This window comes from Mauremys mutica, chromosome 6, assembly GCF_020497125.1.
Source record: "Mauremys mutica isolate MM-2020 ecotype Southern chromosome 6, ASM2049712v1, whole genome shotgun sequence".
NCBI classification, from domain to species: Eukaryota; Metazoa; Chordata; order Testudines; family Geoemydidae; genus Mauremys; species Mauremys mutica.
Window position 1 is genome coordinate 38,765,528 of NC_059077.1, and position 21,966 is coordinate 38,787,493.

The following is a 21,966-nucleotide window of genomic DNA, read 5'->3' on the forward strand; positions in this document are numbered from 1 at the left end:
GAGAAGAGATGGATCACTTGATAAATTGCCCTTTTCTTGTCATTCCCTCTGAAGCACCTTGCATTGGCCACTGTCAAAGACAGGATACTGGGCTAGATGGACCATTGGTCTGACCCAGTATGGCCGTTCTTATGTTCTGTGATGTATAATTGGGAGGAGGTGATACTAAAGCTAAAGCACAGAAGGAGATCACCCAGGAGGAGGGTTTGATTGACTCTTGTTAAGTGGCAGGTGAGGAGGGGAGACAGAGTTGGAGCAGCACTTTAGTCTGGAGTTCAAAAGGAGACTCCATGAGAGATGAGAAGTGGAGCTGTTCCCTGTGGCCAAGGATACCTGAGGTGAGTGAGAGGTTTAAAAAAAATATATGGAAGTTTGATTCCCAGGATCTCTAGCAGACTGTCAGGCTGAGAACATGCAAACAGCTCTGATGACCTGAGAAGCTGGATGATGGAAATAAACAAGCAATTTCTTCTCATCTGTGTAATTACAGTGTAGGTTTTGCTAGGTGATTTCTGACCAAATTTAAAGACCACAGATTTTGTTTTTAATATTAATTTCTCTCTATTTGTAATAAACCTTGCTTAATAAGAACTTTTTGGTCATAGATTGTTTGGGCAAATTCATGAGGTCCATCCAGAAAGGTAAACAAACTTGAACCTCTAAGGAAGGTGTCTGGAACCCAACTCTGAAATTTCTCAGTTCAAATGGCACACTCAAAATAAATCCATCCCATTAGATGCCTGGTGCCAGGGCTACACTGGTTACCACAGAGTAGAGTGACCAGATAGTAAGTGTGAAAAATCAGGATGGGGGTAGGGGGTAATAGGCACCTATATAAGACAAAGCCCCAAATATCGGGACTATCCCTATAAAATCAGGACGTCTAGTCACCCTACCACAGAAGGGCCATGGACTAGAACCTTGTCAGGGCACCAGCTAATCCCATCAACACCTAATTCCTTTGCAGTCACTATCACCATGGTCCAGGCCCAACACCTCCTTCTCTCCCACACAAAATCCTTAGGACCTGGCTACCAGCCCTCAACCACTCAGCTCTAACACCTCCTTTTATTTCCTTGTAGTAAGTATGAATCACAAACTTGGTGCAGATTTGGAATCTGCAGTATTTTGGGTTGTGAATGTTGGCAGGTGTGTAGTGCTATTAAAACTTGTCATGTACAGAACTTCACATTTTGTCCTACTTTTTCAGCACAGCATCCTACTACTAACTAGGATATGTGCATTGTGCTGTCCATTGATGTGAGCGTTTCTGAAGTCATTTTCAGTAGATGCACTACAGTTCACTGGTTTTTGTTCCATGTTGCCCTTTGGCCCCTGACACAGATTTTACACAGTTAAGCAAAATGTTTAGCTCCACACTCTTCTCTTTGACCTCACTCCCGCTGGTGCTGCTTGGCCACTGCATTACTTATGCCAAGCAGCAGAGCTCTCATTAGCAGATGGACAAGTTGCCATCCATTCCCTGTCCTGCTTGATTTTCATGTGGAGTTTGGGTTCATAACTCTCTGTACTGGTGCTGTGCATAATCAGGTACAAACCACCACATTTCAGTCTTTGTATAAACTGTGTTTAAATAACAGGGATATGTTTTGTTTTGTCTTAACATTTTAAAGGAAAAGAGCCGTGTGCAACACCCAAGATCCTAGACAATAAAATGGAGGAGAATTCAGAAGTACCTATTTTAGAAGACACATCATCTTCACCAATAGATATTCAACAGCATTCATGGCAGGTTTCCACCGATATTGAAAACACTGAAAGGTATGTGTAGCCTTTATTCCTAAATACTGGAATTTAGGCCTAATGCTTTATTCATCCTTTTCCACATAGGCAATCAACATTGTTACTTGTATCAGTACATTAAAAAGGCATTTTAACATTTCTTCAGAACTTAATGTACATGACAGTAACTTCTAAATCAGTGGGTACAGTGGTGGGCCAGGAATGAAATATTTAGCTGAGTGCCACTGGATGCCACTGTCAAAGCACGAAGAAACTACAGAGATAAATGCAGGGGCGGCTCTAGACATTTCGCCGCCCCAAGCACGGCGGCATGCCACGGGGGGCGCTCTGCTGGTCGCCGGTCCCGCGGCTCCAGTGGAGCTCCCGCAGGCATGCCGCCAAAGGCTGGCTGCCTGCCGCCCTCCCGGCGACCGGCAGAGCACACCCACCCCCAGCATGCCGCCCCAAGCACGCGCTTGGCGTGCTGGGGCCTGGAGCCGCCCCTGGATAAATGGTCCTACTTGCAGAACAGAGATAATAAGACTGATTTTCATTCTAGTTTTAACCTGGCCTCTGCTTTTGTATTCCAAACCACCTGGTCTCCATTTTTGTACTTGCAAGTCAGGTATTTAGACATCCAATTGACATCATCAGTTGTGCCTGCCAATAATTCTGAATGTGTGGAAATAAACAAGTATATACCAAACTGAACTCCTTTAATCCTCTGGCTATCCAGGTGCAAGTTGAAGCTTCTATGGCCCTTTAAAATAAAATAAGTAAGAGATAACCCTGGTGGCCATTTCCGTTCTTACTAAAACTGATCTATTATCTAAGGCTTTGTGTGAGTTACCACTGAGAGCCTGAGGGCTACCATATTTCCTTGTATATAACCAAATTCTGTTCTATTAAAAGAGGAGCTGAATAAAACTGAACAATGGGAAAGATAGTTGCACTGCTCTGTTTAGGAACCATATTATAGTATCGGGGTATCCAAATGAATGAGGCAAGATCACACCATCTTTCAAACCAAAAACTCTTTAGTGTAGCCTGGGTCCTCACACAGTTTCTCTTTCACTTTACAAACCGTGAGCCACTTTCAAAACACACTCACACCTGTAACCTTGCTATGGGAGAGAGGAAACCTATTAAAATATCAGTGGGGATTATTTAGTCTGTTTTCTCCCCTTTAACATTTTGGGCAAATCCCATACACTTGAGAGGGGTCAGGTTGACAGGCTGGATGAAATGTTCTCTTCATCCACAAAATGGGAACAGATACAGCATGCGTGGTCCCTACAGTCATTTATTTATTACTTTTTAAACACTGCCTTTGTGCTTGGTACTGTCCAAGATACACAACACAGTCACTGTCCCAAGAATTTACAGTCTAAGTGTTCACCATCTAGGGGCAAAAGGGTAGTGCAGCCAACACTGGTGCTGATAAATGCCAGTTGTGCTAGGTGTGGTGCATCTCTCCACTAGGAATTGGACTGAACTCACCAACTCATTTTATAAAGACCATTCAACATCCAGGAAGTGGTAATTATGTCATCATCCTAGGATAAATTTGAACCAGAAAGCTGCTAATTACAATCAAATCAACCCTCCAGATCCTCATTAAATCTAAGGGCATATTCCTCTTGTAACAAAAATAAAGAATTAGACTGGCTTTTATCTTGGAGCCAACTACTTGTCCATTAGATAGAGCCAAAAGAGCTTGTTAGTCCCACTTTGAGTTTATCTTTCATTATTTCAGTGTATTGTACTATTCCTACAACCCTCAGAAGCAGAAAATAGAATGGAGACTTTAAATAACCTATCTATTTTACTTTTAATTTCCACAGAGACATGAGAGAAATGAAAAACCTTTTAAGCAAACTCAGGGAGACTATGCCTTTACCATTGAAAAATCAAGGTGAGTCTTGCTTTTTCTGTATCTAATGTAAATTAAGGCATTCAACTGTTTTGGCTCAGTTTATATCAGAAAAATCTACATTTTTTCTAGATATTATTTAAAAAAATTATTCTGGGTAAGTCCTGGCCCCACTGATGTCAATGACAGAACTCCCAATGACATCCATAGGGCAAGGATTTCACTCAATAGGGTTAGTCCAGCATCCTCTAAAGCTAGTATATTTTGGAAATTAAGAGCTAAGTTATGTCTCTGCTGAGCAGAGCTGCACTGGAGGAAGTGAAGTGGCATAATAAAATTTTATTATAAAATTTGCAAATGGCAAGAAGTTCAGAGGGGTTGCAAGCGCTTAGGAGGGAAGGATTAGAATTAAGAATGACCGTGACAAATTGGAGAACTGGTCTAAATTCAACAAGATGAAATTCAGTATAGACAAGTACAAAGTTCTTCACTTAGGAAGGAAAATGCACAGCTACAAAAATGGGGAGTAAATGGCTATTGGTAGTACTTCTGAAAAAGGATCTGGGGTAATAATGGATCACAAATTGAATACTGGTCAACAATGTGATGCAGCTATGAAAAAGTTTAATAGCATTCTAGGTGTATTAACAGGAGTGTTGTACATAAGACATGGGAGGTAATTGACCTGCTCTACTCAGCACTGGTGAGGCCTCAGCTGGAGTTCTGTGTCCAATTCTGGGAGCCACACTTCAGGAAAGATGAAGATAAACCGGAGAGAGTCCAAAGGAGAGCAACAAAAATGAAAAAAAAAAAGTTTATAAAACCTGACTTGTGGGGAAAGGTTAGAAAAAAAACTGGACATGATTAGTTTTGAGAAAAAAAGACTGAGGCGGGACCTGATAATAGTCTTTAAATATGTTAAGGGCTGTTATAAAGAGGACTGTAATCAGTTGTGCCATGTCCACTGAAGGCAGAACAAGTAGTAATGGGCTTAATCTGTACCCAAGGAGATTTAGGTTAGATATTAGGAAGAACTTTATAAGAATAAGGGTAGTTGAGCTTTGGAATAGGCTTCCAAGGGAGGTTGTGGAATCCCCATCTTTGGAGGTTTTTAAAAATGGGCTGGACAAATACCTGTCAGGGGATAGTCTCTAGACTCTCTCCAATTTGTCCTAAAAAATTAAAAGCTAAGTGTATTCTTTATCGTATATTATATTAGTATTTCCATAATGCTGTCAGTATACATGGCAGCATACAGCAAATAAAGTGTGCTAAGCATAACAGGTCCTTGTCCCAAGGAGCTAACAGTCTAAAGGACAGCAGTTGTGAGAGAAACACAGACTGGGGAGAATACATTGCACTCCTGAAGTTTCATGGAATGGAGGGGATTGCAAAGGGTTTGGAAGGAGGGGAGGAAGAAATCTCTTTGTGCATTATATAGAAGGTCATTCCAGGTAAACAGGACAGATGGTAAAAAGGCACAAAGTCTGGAATGGGGCACAAAGAGAAAGAAGAAGGGGAACATAGCAAAGGAAAGACCTAGGCTGCGGAAGAGGAGAAACTTGAACTCAGTGCAAAATAGAGGAAGACAGTTCAGAGTTCCAGGGGGGAATCCTTCCTCTGCATTCTGGCCCCTTTATATTGCTCTAGTAATCCTTCTGACAGGTGGTGTCGGCAGCAACAAGGGCCAGGTTCAATGTCTAGGGATTTCTCTTACCACCACAAAATAAAACCGGCTCAAGTCCCCACAGTAATCTGGGAAAACTAAACACCACCACCTCAAAGGCAATCCTTCCCCATGCGCAAGCACTGAGTCTGTGTAAAACAAAATAAAACTTTTATTAAAAGGGGACCCAACGTTAATTTGGAAAAACACCAGAACCACAAATCAAAAGCATGCGACCATAGGCAAACATCCACCCCACAGTGTGTTGGGCAGTGTCCTTGGCTTCAGTTTCTCACTTTGTGGTGTGAAAGTCCAACAAACAAACATCCCTTAACACACCACTCCCCTCAGATACCACTGTACCCTACTCACCATTGGCTGTCCTTGATTAGCGAAGACCTAGACTTCAGAGGTACGTTCACATGGTTCATCTCCCACCCCTGGGGGCAGGAGACATTGAACAATGCCTCTGCTGCTGCTTGCAACTGGCTCATAGCTGTCGTTCTCTTTCTGCCACTGCTGCTGCACCCACAATGTCACATTCTGAGGTTCTGCCACTTAACCCAGCTCTTAATGGGGAACCTCATAGCCAATTCAGTCTCTGTACTGTCTTTCCCTATCCGCAACAATGTCTAAGGCTTAGCCCCTAGACCTGTTCAGTAATAATATCTCTAGGAATTACCAGCCAGAAACAAGGACTCTCAGTTGAGACCAATCAGCTCTATCATTAAATACTAGATTCTTGGCAGCATCCACACCACCACATAGAAATACTATCTCCACTCTCTCAGCTTCATGAGGATGTGGTATCCCTACTCCCTGCTTAGCAAGTGAGGTTCAGTTTAGGGTGACCCCCTCAATGAGGGGGGGTCACATGGTAAGCACAGTTCTGCTGCCTTTTACTCATGCAATAAGGTTAACACTTCATCTTCATTACCCCTGCATTCAAATCCTTGAGTGATTTCTAACCCCAAACCAACCAAAATTGATCATTTTGGCAAAGCAGCTCCATCTGCTGCACACGTAGGCAGAGTAGGCATGTCTATGCAAATATGGTCTGCTCCTGAAGTCTTTCCCCCCAGCTCATCACAGGGGAGAGCTCATTCAGATTCTCCTTACATTCTGCATAGATGGCCTGAAGATCTCTGGTAGATGCACCAGAGGCTTTTAGGGCTGTGTATCAGGCAGACATACTTTTAAGTAGCCCACAGGCTGCTCTAAACTATGCTGGGGGCCAGCTCCAAGATCAAGGAGGTACAAACGGCTCTTTTGCTGCTCTCACAAATATACATCATCTATGTTCAGAGCTTACTGCCCACTTCTGGGAACTGAGGTCTCAAGAGGGGATGATAGTAGTAATTCAGGACTTTACATCTTCAAAGTATTCTAAGATCTTTAATTAAAACTGCATTTTGATTTCATCAAAGAGGAAAAATAAGGGAGAGAAGACCCAAAAGGAGGAGATTTAGTTAATTACCAGGGTACGAGCTAATAACTTTAATGATTAGATGTGAAATTCAGAGTGTGGTTTAAAAAAAAAAAGTTGTGAGATGATTTGATAGTGTTGAATGAATGAATCCTACAGGACCCGAGCCTGCTCTCAGTGAAATCAATGAGAGTTTTGCTGCTGAATTCACTGAGGTCAGGGTGGGCTCACAAATCACTAGTCTTTTCAAGCTTAGTATAATGCTACTAAACTTGCATCTTTGCTTGCAGACTGACTGAAGAAGTGTTCAGATACCCACATTTACTGTGCATGTGCAGTGGGTGAAATTTAAGAAGAAAGAGAATGTATTCTCTCAAAGGAATCATACATGCAAGACAAAGTCCATTTCTTACCCTTGTTATTACAGCTGCATATGCAGCACTCTCCCTGCAACTGACATGTGTAATATGATCATTCTCTTCTGAGGTGGATATCAATGCTGCCCTTTGGATCACCTACTAGGGGGTCCAGGAATATTTTGGACAGCAACCTATCCCCTTCCCTGCCAGGACACCTCCATTATGCACTCAGGCCCCCAAAGGGGCTTAGGCAGTGCAACAACTAGTTTAACTTTTAGGTGCCTTGCCACCCAGGAGAATCCACAAACCCTGAGTAGGCAACCAGGATCCCTATGCAATGCCTGGGGAGAGTTAGACACCTAAGAGAGGGAGCTACAAAAGCCAGCATGCTAGGTGAGGAGCTACCTAAGCTAGCCAATTGAAGATGCCAAAGAAGAGGTGTGTCTTAAGCGTCATCCCATTCAGTGAGGGCAGACACCTAAGTATGTGATGGAGGGAGGCGCCTATCTCCACTTGGGATTCAAAGCTGTGAAACTTCTCCTGGAGACAGGTGCCTAAGGAGTTTCTTGCAAGAATCCTCTCGTATGCAGACATCAGAGCTCGATGTCCAGGTACGGTAACCAGGGGATAGACTCTGTATCCAGGGAGGTGAGCACGGTAAGCAGCTCTCCAGCTGTCGAGATAGGCACTCTTTCAACAGATGAGTTATTGTCTGCAGCACTGCCCCACCATCACAATCTGAAGAGGAAACCAGGCCATGCTGGTGCCCAACGATGGCAACTCTGTATGATCCTGAGAGTAGCCTGTCAAGCCTGGTCCAGGATCTACAGTCAAGTGGACAAGGGTGCAGATGTAGCAACAGGCTCCTCAATTTACTTAACGTGTTAGATTCTCTTGTAGAGTGGAGGCATCAATGGGAAAGATGGTCATTTTCAGCTCCCTTCTGGTGCTGATTGTCCAGCTTGGGGAGCAAGTCTACTGCCTTCATGTGGCACCCCCTGTCAGTAGCAAAAAGCAAAGCAAAAGTAGACAAAATGCAAAAAAATCTGATCTCTTACAAGAACAATGACACACACCTCGCTCCACACAAAACAGCCAAGAGAGGGGGTAGAAAGGAGAGGGCAGCAGGAGTGACCTTTCTTGTAACCTTTAGCCCAGTAGTTAGGGAACTCACCCAGGAGGTGGGGAGCACTAGTTCAATTCTCCTATGTGCCTGATGTGGAGAAGACAGGTGAATGCCCTAACCACTGAACCATAGAGTCATTCTTTCTCTCTGGTCCAATGCGTATTTATTTATACACCATGGAACAGCTTTCAACAGGAGTGCACCATATCAAAGTATCCCATAGTGAAGTGGCTAGCACCCTCATCTGTGAGGTGGGACACTCAGGTTCAAATCCCTTCTCTACATCATGCAGAGGGGGGAATTGAACTGGGGTCTCCCATGTTCTGAGTGAGTACCCTAACCAGTGGGCAAAAGGTTATAAGGAAAGCTGCTGCTTCTTCTCTACTCCAGACAATTTTGTGTGGAGTTAGGTGTGCTCATATCACACCAGCCCCCATAGGGCAGATAGACATTCATAAGAAGAGCCATACTGGGTCAGACCAAAGATCCATCTAGCCTAGTATCCTGTCTTCTGACAATGGCCAATGCCAGGTGCCCCAGGGGGAATGAACAGAACAGGTTATCATCAAGTGATCCACCCCCTGTAACCCATTCCCAGCTTCTGGCAAACAGAGGCTAGGACACCATCCCTGCCCATCCTGACTAATAGCCATTGAATAGCCATTCCCCCACTTATCTCACCTGGTTTAAGGAGTAGGGCTTAGGAGCAAGCCGGACACGAGCTGTCAGGACTGAAGCGGTAGTGCATGGGCCCAGAAGTAGAAACATAGGGCACTTTAATGGCAGAAATTTAAGCTCTGAGGGATTTTAGATGCCTCCAGGTTTAGGCAGCAATGTGGTAGGAGTTTTGAGAATCTCAGTGGCACCTACATTTTGGACTTAGGCAACTGAAATGGGAGTTGGACACTTAAGTCCTTATGTGATCAGGGCATCACTCTGTATCAGCCTGGTCAAAGTCAGTCCTGAAACCAAGTGTCTAAATGTAGCATTATGTTTTTCCAATTTGGGAAACACTTTTCTTAAAACTCTTTTCATAGTTGGCAAGCATTTATTATTCATGTTTTTCTTAGCGCTGTGAAACAATGTTATTTTTTACAAACAAATATAAAAATACTGGGTGAATGGGGGAATAGATCATTTATCTTATCAAGGAAAAGCTTGGATTATCAAGGAATGTTGCCTAATGTTCGGATCTTGAATCCATATAAAAATAGCTTTCATTTAGGTTCCTAAATATGGATTTAGGACCTTAACTTTAGGCAACCAAGTTTGAAAATTTTGCCCTGTCTCCAGAGATGAAAGGGTAATTCCTCTCAATTTGCGTCTGAAGAAGTGGGTTTTTTACCCACAAAAGCTTATGCCCAAATAAATCTGCTAGTCTTTAAGGTGCCACCAGACTCCTTGTTATTTTTGTAGATACAGACTAACAAAGCTACCCCTCTGATCTCAAGTTCAGTGATTGAACCACTAAGCCACCTTCCAGGATTTTTGTCTTTCTTCCTCTACCTTTTTTAGTTATCCAGAACTGATATTCTGAAACACTATATGTTGTTCTGGAGCAATGGCCATAACTCTGTAATTAGAATTTTAAGATTAAATATATAAAACAAAACTACATTCCTGGAATAAAATTGGCATAGGACAAAGTTACTACAGAGCTGCATCATCATAATTAAAGCTATGATTTTGTCAGGGATATTTTTAGTAAAAGTCACGGACAGGTCACGAGCAATACACAAAAAATCATGGAAGCCGTGATCTGTCCTTGACTTTTTTACTAAAAACATCCCTGACAAAATGGGGACAAAATGGCTGGGAGGGGTCCCGCTGCCGCCCTGTGGGGCTGGGAACTGCGGGGGGAGGGGGTCCCCTGCCACCCACAACAGCAGGGGAGCTGTGGGGGGCTCCTGCCAGTGGTGGCAGCTGGAGAGTTGTGTGGGGCCCCTGGCCACTGAGCAGCACTGGGGTCCCTTTGCCGCTGCCACCAGCAGCTGGAAGCAGCAGAGGCCCCCCCTGTCTGTGGCCACTGAGCAGCTCTGGGGTCCCTCTGCTGCTGCCAGCTGGGAGCTGTGGGAGTGGGGGGCAGCTGCTCATGGTGGCAGAGCCGCTGGGCAGCTCAGGGGTTGCTTCCAGTGGCAGCAGCTGGTCAGTTGCAGGGGTCCCGTCACCCGCAGCTGCTGGGCAGCTGTGAGAGGGTCCCCCACTTCCCTGGGGAGGCTGGGCTGCTGCTGGGTCCCCTGCTGCTGGCAGCAGCTGGTCAGCGGCTGGGGCCCCAATGTCATGGAGATCACTGGAAGTCATAGAATCCGTGACTTCTGCAAACTTGTGACATAATCTTAGCCTTAATCATAATTCATAGTGTACGGACATGCTCTTTAGAGCATTTAGATTGTAAACAACTTGGGGAAAAAAACATCTTTTTAGCCTGAGTTTGTACCGTGCAAAGTACAATGGGGCCCTGGTCCACTACTGAGGCTCCCAGGTGCTACTGGTATACAAATAAGTAAGCAGTTTCTTTTTTATATGCCTAATTGTATTACATTTTGTACTTCTTTCATTACAGATGATAGCAGTCTCCTAAACCTGACTCCTTATCCATTAGTGAGAAGACCGAAGCGAAGATTCTTTGGACTGTGCTGCCTTGTCTCAAGCTAAAAAATTCAGTACAGAAACACCAAGAAAACCATAACTTTCATGAAACCAATAGTATTTGACCTTTGAAAGGATAAACCTTACTGCTCTTGATTAAATAGCGTTTTCTACACTGCCCTATTCCTTCTCCCCCCGCCCTTTTCAAAAAGGAGTTTTACAGTTAAAAGTTGTTGCTCTCAAGAATCAGAAAGGGAACAGATTTAACATTATTATGGTTTTTGGGGGTTTTTTGGTTTGTTTGTTTTGTTTTTTTTTAAAGATTTTGTAAAGACATTCCACATGTCTACTTTAAACCATTCAGTGACTAGATGCAGGAATTATGGTTACTAGCTCATCCTAAAGCTTTTTTATTATACAAACCACAAAAGAAATTGTGTACAGTACAAAAGTATGACTATAGCTCTTACTAGGATCACATTAATAGAATATGATCAAATATTGTAAACAATCTTTAAACATAGAAAACTATTTCAAACATCAAAACATGTTAAACTTCTAATATTAAAAACAAAACTATTGTAACAGAACATGCACAAACTCTCCTATTGCTTTTTGTGCTCTCATTCATCTTTAGTCTTCCACTATAATCTCAGTTTAGCAAAGAACTTCACAGTAAAATCTCTTAATTTATCATACTCAAAATCATATATGAAAAATATTCATATTTGTAAATACAAAGTAATCATAATATCTACATACTGTACAGTACATAGAAGTTAATTAATTTCCTTTTAAACCAATGGTGTCTATTTCAACTTTTGGAAGAAAGGGGCAATGGAGTTAAAAGATGGTGTAGTACAATATACAATTATCCTTTAATATAAAGCAGAAAATACTTTGTTTCCATTAAAAGTTGAAGCATGGTGTCTGCACATCAACTTAGTGTTAACTCTTATAGGGCATGCCAGAATTAGCTCAGACTGTAAAATATTAGGCATTTTACATTGTTAATAAAGTTTTTTAGGTAAACTAAAAATTGTCTGCTTTCTAATTATTATATCACTAGGAAATCAATTGACTATAATGTCTCAGTAATAGTATTCGCTCCATTTTCAAGAATGCTGTTCTCAGAGGAAGACAACAAACTACAATCAGCCCACATATATTATTTAGACTGACAACTAGTGGCAATGTTCTGTATTGCAGGACACAGATATCGGAATTATTGTCTCAGACACTGAGGGAAGACAGACAAGACACCAAGAATGTGCTTTAACTAGGCGGCAACTTTATTAAGTAATGTATCTGGGAACTATCCAGCAGTAACTATTCCAGGGCAGGTCACCCTTCCCTTGCAATCTGTAACACCTGGCGGAGGGCTGGTATCAGCCCCATACCTCCCAACAGTCCCAAGTTTGTGGAATTGTCCTACTTTGACAGCTGAAACCCCCTGTCCCAGCTGAAGTGGATCCTGTGGGGCTGGCTGGGTTCAGCTCTCCCCTCCAGGCATTGTGACCTGGCCCCTGATGCATGGGAACACAGTGCTGCTCAGATTTGGCCCACCCCCTTCCCCACTGAGGGTAGGACTTGAACTCCACTTTGGTCTCCAACTCCCTTGGGGACAGGTCCCATCGCACTTCAGCCACTGAAAATGTTGGGAATTATGCCATCCCTCCACAGCATTAAACAGGTTCCATCACTGTTGCTGGGACCCCACCATCACCCTCTTCTTTCACTGCTATGGACATTAGGAGTCCATACCACCTTTCCCCATCTTCTCTGGGAGATGCCTTTTCCTAATCTGTTTCCAATTGTGCTTTATCAGGAAGCTGCCCCAGTCAAATGAATGTCTGCACTGGGCACCTGCTAATGCAACAAATGCATTTTACTGTCAAATCTACCCATTGAGACCCTGGGCTGCTGAGAGGAAATTAAAAACAAAAAACCAAAAAAAACCCACATTGCTCACACCTATCTGGCAGTGCAGGAAAGATTCCTTGTTAGACTTAAAAAAGTGACTAGCATGATGCCCACTAGCATGATGCCCACCAAAATCTCAAGGGAGTGGGAAGGGGTGGAGCTTTTCTTCTCAGTGCAGAATGGTGTCTCCAGGTAGGGGAATATCTTGTTTTGGTATGCAGGTTTATCCTGCACCCTTTAGTCCAAAGGATCAGCTACAGGGCCCTACTCTGACCCACAAGAAGGCTGAGTACCTGCAAAGAGGGGAGAGAGGGAGCAATCCTTAAAGGGGCCAAAGGTTTTCTTTCCCCTGCTGGCCCAGACAGTCTCCCCACCTCTGAGGCTGGGGACTGGTGGAGGAGGGTGTTCTTTGGATACATAGGATACCCATTCACAAAATGACATGGATGAAAATTGTGACCTGATCTGATTTTCAACCCAGATAATTATCTCCCAATAAACATATTTATGGGACTCTAAGGACTTGATACCACTCCTATTAAAGCCAATAGTAATTAGCTCATTAGCGACAGAAGACACCTTAGGTGTCATCTTAGAAAAGAGATGACTAAGGCTGGGAATATGAGAGAGGTCTGTAAAATCACGAATGGAGTGAAGACAGTGAATAAGGAAGTCTTGTTTACCCATATATAGAACATAAGAACCATGGGTCATGCAATGAAATTAATAGGCAGCAGGTTTAAAACAAACATAAGGAAATATTTCTGTACACAACTCACAGTCAACCTGTGGATCTGATTGCCTGGGGTTGGTGTGAAGGCCAAAAGTATAACTGGGTTCAAATATGAATTAGACAAGTTCATGGAGGATAGGTCCAACAATGGCTATTAGTCAAGATGGTCAGGGATACAACCCCATGCTCTAGGTATCCCTAAACCTCTGACTGTCGGAAACTGGGACTGGACAATGTGGGACTGACCACTCGATAAATTGCCCTGTTCTGTTCAGTCCCTCTGAAGCACCTGGCATTGGCTACTGTTGGAAGACAGGATACTGGGCTAGATGGACCATTGGTCTGACCCAATATGGCTGTTCTTATGTTCAATCTGACATCACAAAAATTAAATTCATATTACAAAATCCATTCAAAAGTTAGATATATTAAATTAAGATGTCTACTTTTAGCTAGATTATTAATGTCCCTTCTCTGATATTTTATAACAAGGAGCGGAGGCAGATCCTTAAATAAAAATTCTTTAAAAAAAACCAACCAACCAAACAAGCATTTCTGCTTATATATACTGCTCCCACCAGCTGAGTAGACAGAGGTGTGAAAGTTAATAATGAAGATTCTGCCATAGGTGGATCCCCGGCAACACACATGGCAAGTACTGGGTGCAGGAGGTTACCTCTATATCTCTGTCAAGGTATTTACATGTTCCCTTCCAACATGGTGTCTAAGCTGTGAGAACTTCTGAGGAAACTGAGGCAAGCAAGACTGATTTTCCTTAATGCAGAGAAAGTTGATGTCAAATCCATGTACAACAGGAGTTACATGATCCCAATCCTGTGTACTAGATCCCACCCCTTTCTATTTTGGGAAACAGAAACATGTAATAATGAAAAGAAATATGGAAAAAGTAACCAATAAAAGTTTGCAAATCTCAGAAATGTTTCCAACAAGTTTGTCTGTGTTTCAGACAAAGGTTCAGACTGAAGAGGGTGAGGACTATTTTTATCTGAACTAATTTCACCAGTCCTACACATTTCTCCTTTTTAATTGTCTTGGATTCTGTAACAGTTATTGTGAGGTTGTTTTGTTTTTGTTCAGAGGGCGTTTGGAATTTTCACTATGTTTGTGAGTAGAACAGTGACATTCATATTGCACTTATAATTTTCATTGTTACAAATTAGCTTATCACCACTTTTGTGAAAGCTCAGGTCCTAATGACTGTAAAAATGGTATCTTCCTACTCATTTGCTCTCTGTGTATTTGGAGTAATATCTACTGACTATTGACAAAGTCATTTTTATCGGCTTTATACTCTTGCTGGCATTGCAGATCCAATATAGCTAAGAGTGAAAAGAATTATATTTTTTCCGCATCATCAAAAAAATTGCTTACTAAATACTAAATTAGCCTGCACAAACAAAGCAAAGCTAATGGGCCTGCACAGATGTCACTGAAACCATAAAGTCTTCAGTAGGAATGGCACAGGTATAACTGAGGGAGTTCTTCGGTATGAGAGACTTTGGCCACTGTCGGAAAACAGGATACTGGGCTAGATGGACCTTTGGTCTGACCCAGTATGGCCATTCGGTGCTGATTTGTGACCACAAAAGAAGACAGCTCGATTCTCAGATCCCACATTGGGTTTGCAGGGCTAAAAATCTTTTTACTTTACAATGCAGCATGGCAATGACTGTGAAACCTCACAATACCATATTTACAATTACTGTCCAGAACTGCTCTTTAAGTGATCCAATATGGTTCTGAAAAGTCCATTTTTAAAAGGATAATTGGAAAAAAAGACAAATGCATTACAAAAGCTATTACTGGGTTTCCATGAATTACTGTACTTACTGAAGTATGCATTATAGTGAAACCTTTGTAATTCAGTCTTTTTATATGCATGACAGTCTTTGTTCAGTTTATGTAGTATATTTGACATAGGACTGTCAATGCACTATGAAACCTTAAATCTCACTTAAAAAAAGAAATCTCCCCTTCTCATCCTCTTCCCCCAAAAATCAAGTCACGTACACTAAAAATGACCTTCAGACAAGCTCAAAATAGCAGATCAGACAGACTGCATGTTAATTTTAGTATAGTGCAAACAAGTTACCACAGCAACCTCTTCAACCCTTATCAATATGCTGCCAGTACTGGCTGTACAAATCACATACATACTAAAGTTCCAAAGTGAAATTATGGAGCACTTACTTCAGCAAATACAATGCTCTACAGCACACCTACATTGGATAAATAACACATTGTAAAAACATTTTTTGATCTACAGAGTACGTCTGGGAAAACATCCATATGGACTGCTGGAATGTGCCTGATATGGCAACTGTCTCAATTTTTTTTTTTTTGCCATGGGGAAATGAAAGCAGCTGACTTTTTAAATACCTTATTACACTCTAAGGCATAAAAGACATAACAAGGCAAGAAGTAGAAAAGACCAAGAGGCAATTCTATCATGCAGGAGGTCAGAGTAGATGATCATAATTGTCCCTTCTGTCCTTTAAAAATCTATTAATCTAATTGAAACCAAATAATCTTCTGCCATAGTTTTGCATCTCAGCAGCTATAAAACACAATGTCATACTGAACTGTCACAGGGATTGAATACTTACTAAAAGATATTACAGTGTTGCCAACTCTCATGATTTATCAGGAGTCTCACATTATTTGGTGTTTTTCTTAAAGCCCCAACTCCTATAGGCAAGCGATTAAAGGAGAATCTGAGCTCTCATCTCACAACCAGTTTCAAACATTTATGGGTGCAGAGAAAAGCCTGGAAACCTGCCATGAGGCCACTCTAAAGGCTCTGAAACCAGAAGAGAAATAAAAAGAACCCAAAATTTATTTAAAAAAATAAACAAACAATCTGATTGTTGGAATGGGGGCTTAACATTTTGGGTTGACAATATTGGAGATAATATATGTATATATGGTTGTGACTGCTTTATGGCAACTGCCAGAGGGCACCGGGGTACATAGGGATACAGGGTTCCCCAAAAGGTTCACCAAAAGACTATCATGCAAGGTGTCTAATAACAGCTTGTGTCACACTGGTCATCAAAGTCATTGTAAGATGTATGGATAGAAAATGTGAGGAGTTATGCATATATACTAAAAACTATGCTATCTAGATCTGTGAGTTAAGGCAGGTCACTCAAAAGTAATCCACATACTCCTAGCAGGCGGGAGAGAAATAGACACTTATCTCATGCTGGCTTGTCATACGCAAACTGAGTATTGTATCATTCACAATTAATGCCCATTTACAGTCTGAGCAGGATGCTGATCAATAGATTGCAGGGGCTGGAGGAAAAAATAAAATCAGCAAGAGTTACTCTGTTTAAAGCTGAGGCAATGAACTTTTGAAACTATATTTGGGGTACAGATAAAGCTTGAGTATTCCTTCAGTTTCTGAGGACAAGCTGCCAGCAGGCTGTTTTTTACCGGAAGGGGTCTCAACCAAATTGGTTGAAAATACTGGGGGAGAAAACCTGGATAAGCTATCTTGTAGGAGATGGGGGAAGGCCTTGTTAATTAACTTTTGTCTCTAGAAAGCATGTTATGATTTTGTTTTATATGTAACCATTTGTTTCCACTATTCTTACTCACTGTCACTTGGATATTTGTTCTTTGGTAATAAACTGATTCTTATTTCCACTATATGTATGTGCTGTGTGATAAGCAAAGTGGGGATCCTGAGCTGAATTTTACAAGTTGCTGTGTATTATTTCTTTGAGAAAAACAGATACAAGACTTCTGGGAGTGTTCAGTGCAACTATCAGAATAGTGAAGTTCTGGAACAGCCTTCCAAGGGGAATAGTTGGGGCAAAAAACTTAACTTGTTTTAAAACTGAGCTTGATAAGTTTATGGAAGGGAAGCTATGATGAAATTGCCTGCAATGGCATATGACCCATCCATGACTGCTATTATCATCAGCAAAGAATCCTGTGGCACCTTATAGACTAACAGACGTTTTGGAGCATGAGCTTTCGTGGGTGAATACCCACTTCGTCGGATGCAAATAGTGGAAATTTCCAGGGGCAGGTATATATATGCAAGCAAGAAGCAAGCTAAAGATAACGAGGTTAGTTCAATCAGGGAGGATGAGGCCCTGTTCTAGCAGTTAAGGTGTGAAAACCAAGGGAGGAGAAACTGGTTCTGTAGTTGGCAAGCCATTCACAGTCTTTGTTTAATCCTGAGCTGATGGTGTCAAATTTGCAGATGAACTGAAGCTCAGCAGTTTCTCTTTGAAGTCTGGTCCTGAAGTTTTTTTGCTGCAGGATGGCCACCTTAAGATCTGCTATTGTGTGGCCAGGGAGGCTGAAGTGTTCTCTTACAGGTTTTTGTATATTGCCATTCCTAATATCTGATTTGTGTCCATTTATCCTTTTCCGTAGAGACTGTCCAGTTTGGCCAGTGTAGATAGCTGAGGGGCATTGCTGGCATATAATGGCGTATATTACATTGGTGGACATGCAGGTGAATGAACCGGTGATGGTGTGACTGATCTGGTTAGGTCCTGTGATGGTGTCACTGGTGTAGATATGTGGGCAGAGTTGGCATCGAGGTTTGTTGCATGGATTGGTTCCTGAGCTAGAGTTACTATGGTGCGGTGTGCAGTTACTGGTGAGAATATGCTTCAGGTTGACAGGTTGTCTGTGGGCGAGGACTGGCCTGCCACCCAAGGTCTGTGAAAGTGTGGGATCATTGTCAGGATGGGTTGTAGATCCCTGATGATGCGTTGGAGGGGTTTTAGCTGGGGACTGTATGTGATGGCCAGTGGAGTCCTGTTGGTTTCTTTCTTGGGTTTGTCTTGCAGTAGGAGGCTTCTGGGTACACGTCTGCTATTATCATATATCTCCAATGACTGGAGATGGGACACTAGAGGTGGAGTGCTCTGAGTTACTAGGGAGAATTCTTTCGCACTTATCTGACTGGTGTGTCTCACGCACCTACTCATGGCCTAACTGATCGCCATATTTGGGGTCAGGAAGGAATTTTCCACCAGTTCATATTGGTAGAGACTCTGGGCATGGTGGGGGTTCCACTTTCTTCTGCAATGCAGGGTACAGGTCACTTGATGGTTTGAACCAGAGTAAAAGGTAGATTGTCTCTAACTTGACATCTTTAATTTGAGGACTTCAGTAACACAACCAGGGATTATGGGCCTGCTACAAGAGTGGCTGGGTGAGGTTCTGGGGCTTGCAATGTGAAGGAGGTAAACTAGATGAGCACAATGGTCCCTTCTGGCTTTAAAAGTCCATGAGTGGAACAGGGGCTGAGCACTCCACAGGGACATTCAGAGGACTGAGGGGCTGGCATGTGCCCGGCACTAACCTGTACAGAGAGAACAAGGCCTGTGGAGGCTGGAAGGTAGTGCTTGTGTTACCAGAGGTCATTTCAGGGAGCTGGATATGATCTAACTCTCTCAGGTGTCTTCTTTTTTGCACAAACTCCATGAGCCCCTGGTCCATGCCACTGTCAGATTACTTTCACGTCTTGCCTTTTGGGAAAAGAAAATGACTAGCATCCCAAAAAGTAGATAAATCTCTCCTCAAAAGTACATGTTAGACTAACCACCTACCAAACTGGTTTTAGAAATGAACTGGATTTGGGTTATAATCATGGGCGGCTCCAGGCACCAGCGCACCAAGTGCGGCTCTAGGGATTTTGCCATCCCAAGCACGGCAGGCAGGCTGCCTCCAGCAGTTTGGCTGCGGAGGGTCCGCTGGTCCCGCAGCTTCGGCGGACCTCCCGCCAGCACGCCAGCGGGAAGTCCGCCGAAGCCGCGGGACCAGCGGACCCTGCGCCGGCAAGCCGCCAAAGGCAGCCTGCCTGCCACCCTCGCAGCACCGGCAGAGCGCCCCCCGCGGCTTGCCGCCCCAAGCACGCGCTTGGCATGCTGGGGCCTGGAGCCACCCCTGGCTGTGAGGGTGGCAGTCAGGCTGCCTTCGGCGGCATGCCTGCGGGAGGTCTGCCGGTCCCGCGGCTTTGGCAGCAATTCGGCGGTGGGTACGCTGAAGGCACAGGCCCGGCAGACCTCCCACAGGCATGCCGCCAAATCTGCATTACCAACAGACCTCCCACAGGTGTGCCACCAAAAGCCACCTGACTGCCGTGCTTGGGGTGGCAAAATACATAGAGCCGCCCCGGTTATAATTATTATCAAATCATTTATTAGAGTGGTGCCAAGGACAATCAAAAATGGGGCCCTATTGTGCTAGCTGTACAACCAGACATGAAGACAGTCCCTGCCCTGGAGGAGCTAAATAGACCAGACAGAGAGAGGGTGGGGGAAGGAGGATAACACACAAACAGAGTAAACTATGGGCAGCAGCAAACGTCATGTTAGTTCCACAGTTTTTGTTTCTTTTTTGGGGGGGTGGGGAGGTAGGAGAGGCTGCACCAGGAAAGGAAAGCGAAGGGAGAGGGGATAGTGAAGGGAAAATGGGAGTGAAAGGGCAGGGGAGAAGAGGGTAAGGGGGAAGTGTGAAGTGAAACTCAGATGAAGACACTACAAGAGAGGGGGATGGAGGAGGGAGGCAGAAACAGCCAATCAGCACAGGGCAGAACTTCTCAGCTCTATGAGCTAAGATGTGAAAAAATTATCCGAGTTCTCTGAATGTCCAAAGGTCTCCGCTTTGGCTGCTTCTGCAGATGTTCATACTGGCTGGAGTCTCTGGCTTGTTCCTCTCAGCAGTCTCCCCTCCCCCTGCCCAAGGCCACATGGCAGGTGGGAGGTAAGCCATCAACTGTGACCTCAGTGGTCTCCCTTGCACAATTCTGGCTCCAGTAGGGTGTGGGAGCAAGAGTGGCCCCAGCTGGGGCCTAGTTTACTCCTTTCCCCTTAGTGCAGCAGTCCCTGCATTGGCTGCTTTTGCAGCTGCTCTTACCAGCTGGAGTTGGTGGTTATAGTTTTGCAAATAATGTCAGTATAAAAATTAGTGTCAGATGCTTATCGGTTAGTGTTTGGACATTGTGTAAAGTAGTATTCAAATATTGTGGATTTTTATTATTCTTTAGTTAGTCTGCAACCAAGACATATTTTCTAATGTAGCACGACAACAAAATGAAATTCAAACAAACAAACAATACACTTCACTGATTTTCTTTCACAGAATAGCCACTACCCACTGCAAGGGGAGAATCCCTAAACTTCTGATTTCCCAGAGACTGAGAGCCAGGCTCAGAGGAATGATGTTGAGGAGTACACTTAGGGTATGGCTGGCTACATGGCTATTTAACCCACGACTCAAGCTCACAGGGCTCAGGCTAAGAGGCAGTTTAATTGTTGTGTAGACATTTGCAGCCCAAGCTCTGGGACTCTCCCACCTCGCAGGGTCCTGGACCCTGAGCTCCAGCCCAAGCCTGAACATCTACACTGCAATTAACCAGCCCCTAAGCCTGAGTCAGTTGGTACAGGCCAGCTGTGGGTTTTTAATTGCAATGTAGACAGACCCTAAGACGGAGTAATTCCCATGTGGTGCACAAGTCCTGGAATCAGGGGAAGGCTGGACTTAGGACAGAGAGAGTTGAGTTGCAGTACACTAGTAACTGGAACTCATAATTGAGCATTTCACTTCATGCACACCTCTGAAGCTCTTCTGTGGGGCCTTTCCCCCCATGTACGTGCAGCTGATTGGTTTGTCTCCTGGTAAGGCTGGCCTGATGCACAGGCAGTTTGCTTAGGTGACTTTCACTCTCCAGAAGAGCTCAACAGATTTTTGGCTGACTACACCTATGTCATTACCTTAAATGCACTAATGGTAAACACATCCAAAAATCACCATATAGAAAGGGAGTGTTTACATATTCTAAGTGGGTTTTATATGAGGACTGTGTGACTAAATATCAAGAACATGCAGCTACAAATACAAAAGAATAACCTTTAAATAGCATACATTGCACACTAGTTTTGTACTGTAATATCTTTATGGCTATGTCATATGCTTTATGTATGTGCGGCACCTAGCACAACGGGGCCTTATCCCTCTTGGTCCTACAGTACTAAAATATAAATAAAGAATGATAAGTGTGCAACTACACAGAGAAATGCACACGTAAAAATTCACTAGTAATATATGCTATCTTCAAAATCCACACTATTCTCTTTTAAATAAATATGTTGTTTAAAAATAAAGCACCTTTCCCTCATTTCACACAAACAATGCCCATAGCTAAGTTACCTATGCATTCATGTACTAGTCGATTTTCACATACTGTACTTTTAACTATGTCCAAAAGATGGCAGCACAATGATATACATTCATTAATACTAAAGACAAGTCTATTAGTTGTTAGACTTGCTATACAGTACCATCCCAACATCCACATGGTATTGGAGACATCAGAAGAGCTGGGGTTTGGAATACTTGATGGCATAGTGAATATTAAATATCATTATTGTCTTGTAACATGACTTTCAGTTAGAAATCTGGTTAACCATAGATAACCAGCTTTATATTGTAATGATCTGGTAGAGAAATTGAAAAAAAAAAAACCAAAAAAACAA

General features: G+C 43.1%; 1 protein-coding gene across 3 annotated transcripts in view; it reads left to right on the plus strand.

Moving 5' to 3' along the window:
- LOC123373233 (regulator of G protein signaling 7 binding protein) overlaps window positions 1–11,801 on the plus strand; it is an 81,858-nt gene extending 70,057 nt beyond the window's left edge. For 2 of the 3 annotated variants that reach the window (XM_045022101.1, XM_045022100.1), the window contains exons 4-6: window positions 1,635–1,782; window positions 3,588–3,658; window positions 10,757–11,801. In XM_045022101.1, the coding sequence (XP_044878036.1) occupies window positions 1,635–1,782; window positions 3,588–3,658; window positions 10,757–10,848 (311 nt within the window). In that variant the 3' untranslated portion in view covers window positions 10,849–11,801. Of the gene's footprint in view, window positions 1–1,634; window positions 1,783–3,587; window positions 3,663–10,756 lie in introns of those variants that run through there. The other variant, XM_045022102.1, reaches the window with a different exon arrangement.
- The last annotated feature ends 10,165 nt before the right edge of the window (window positions 11,802–21,966 follow it).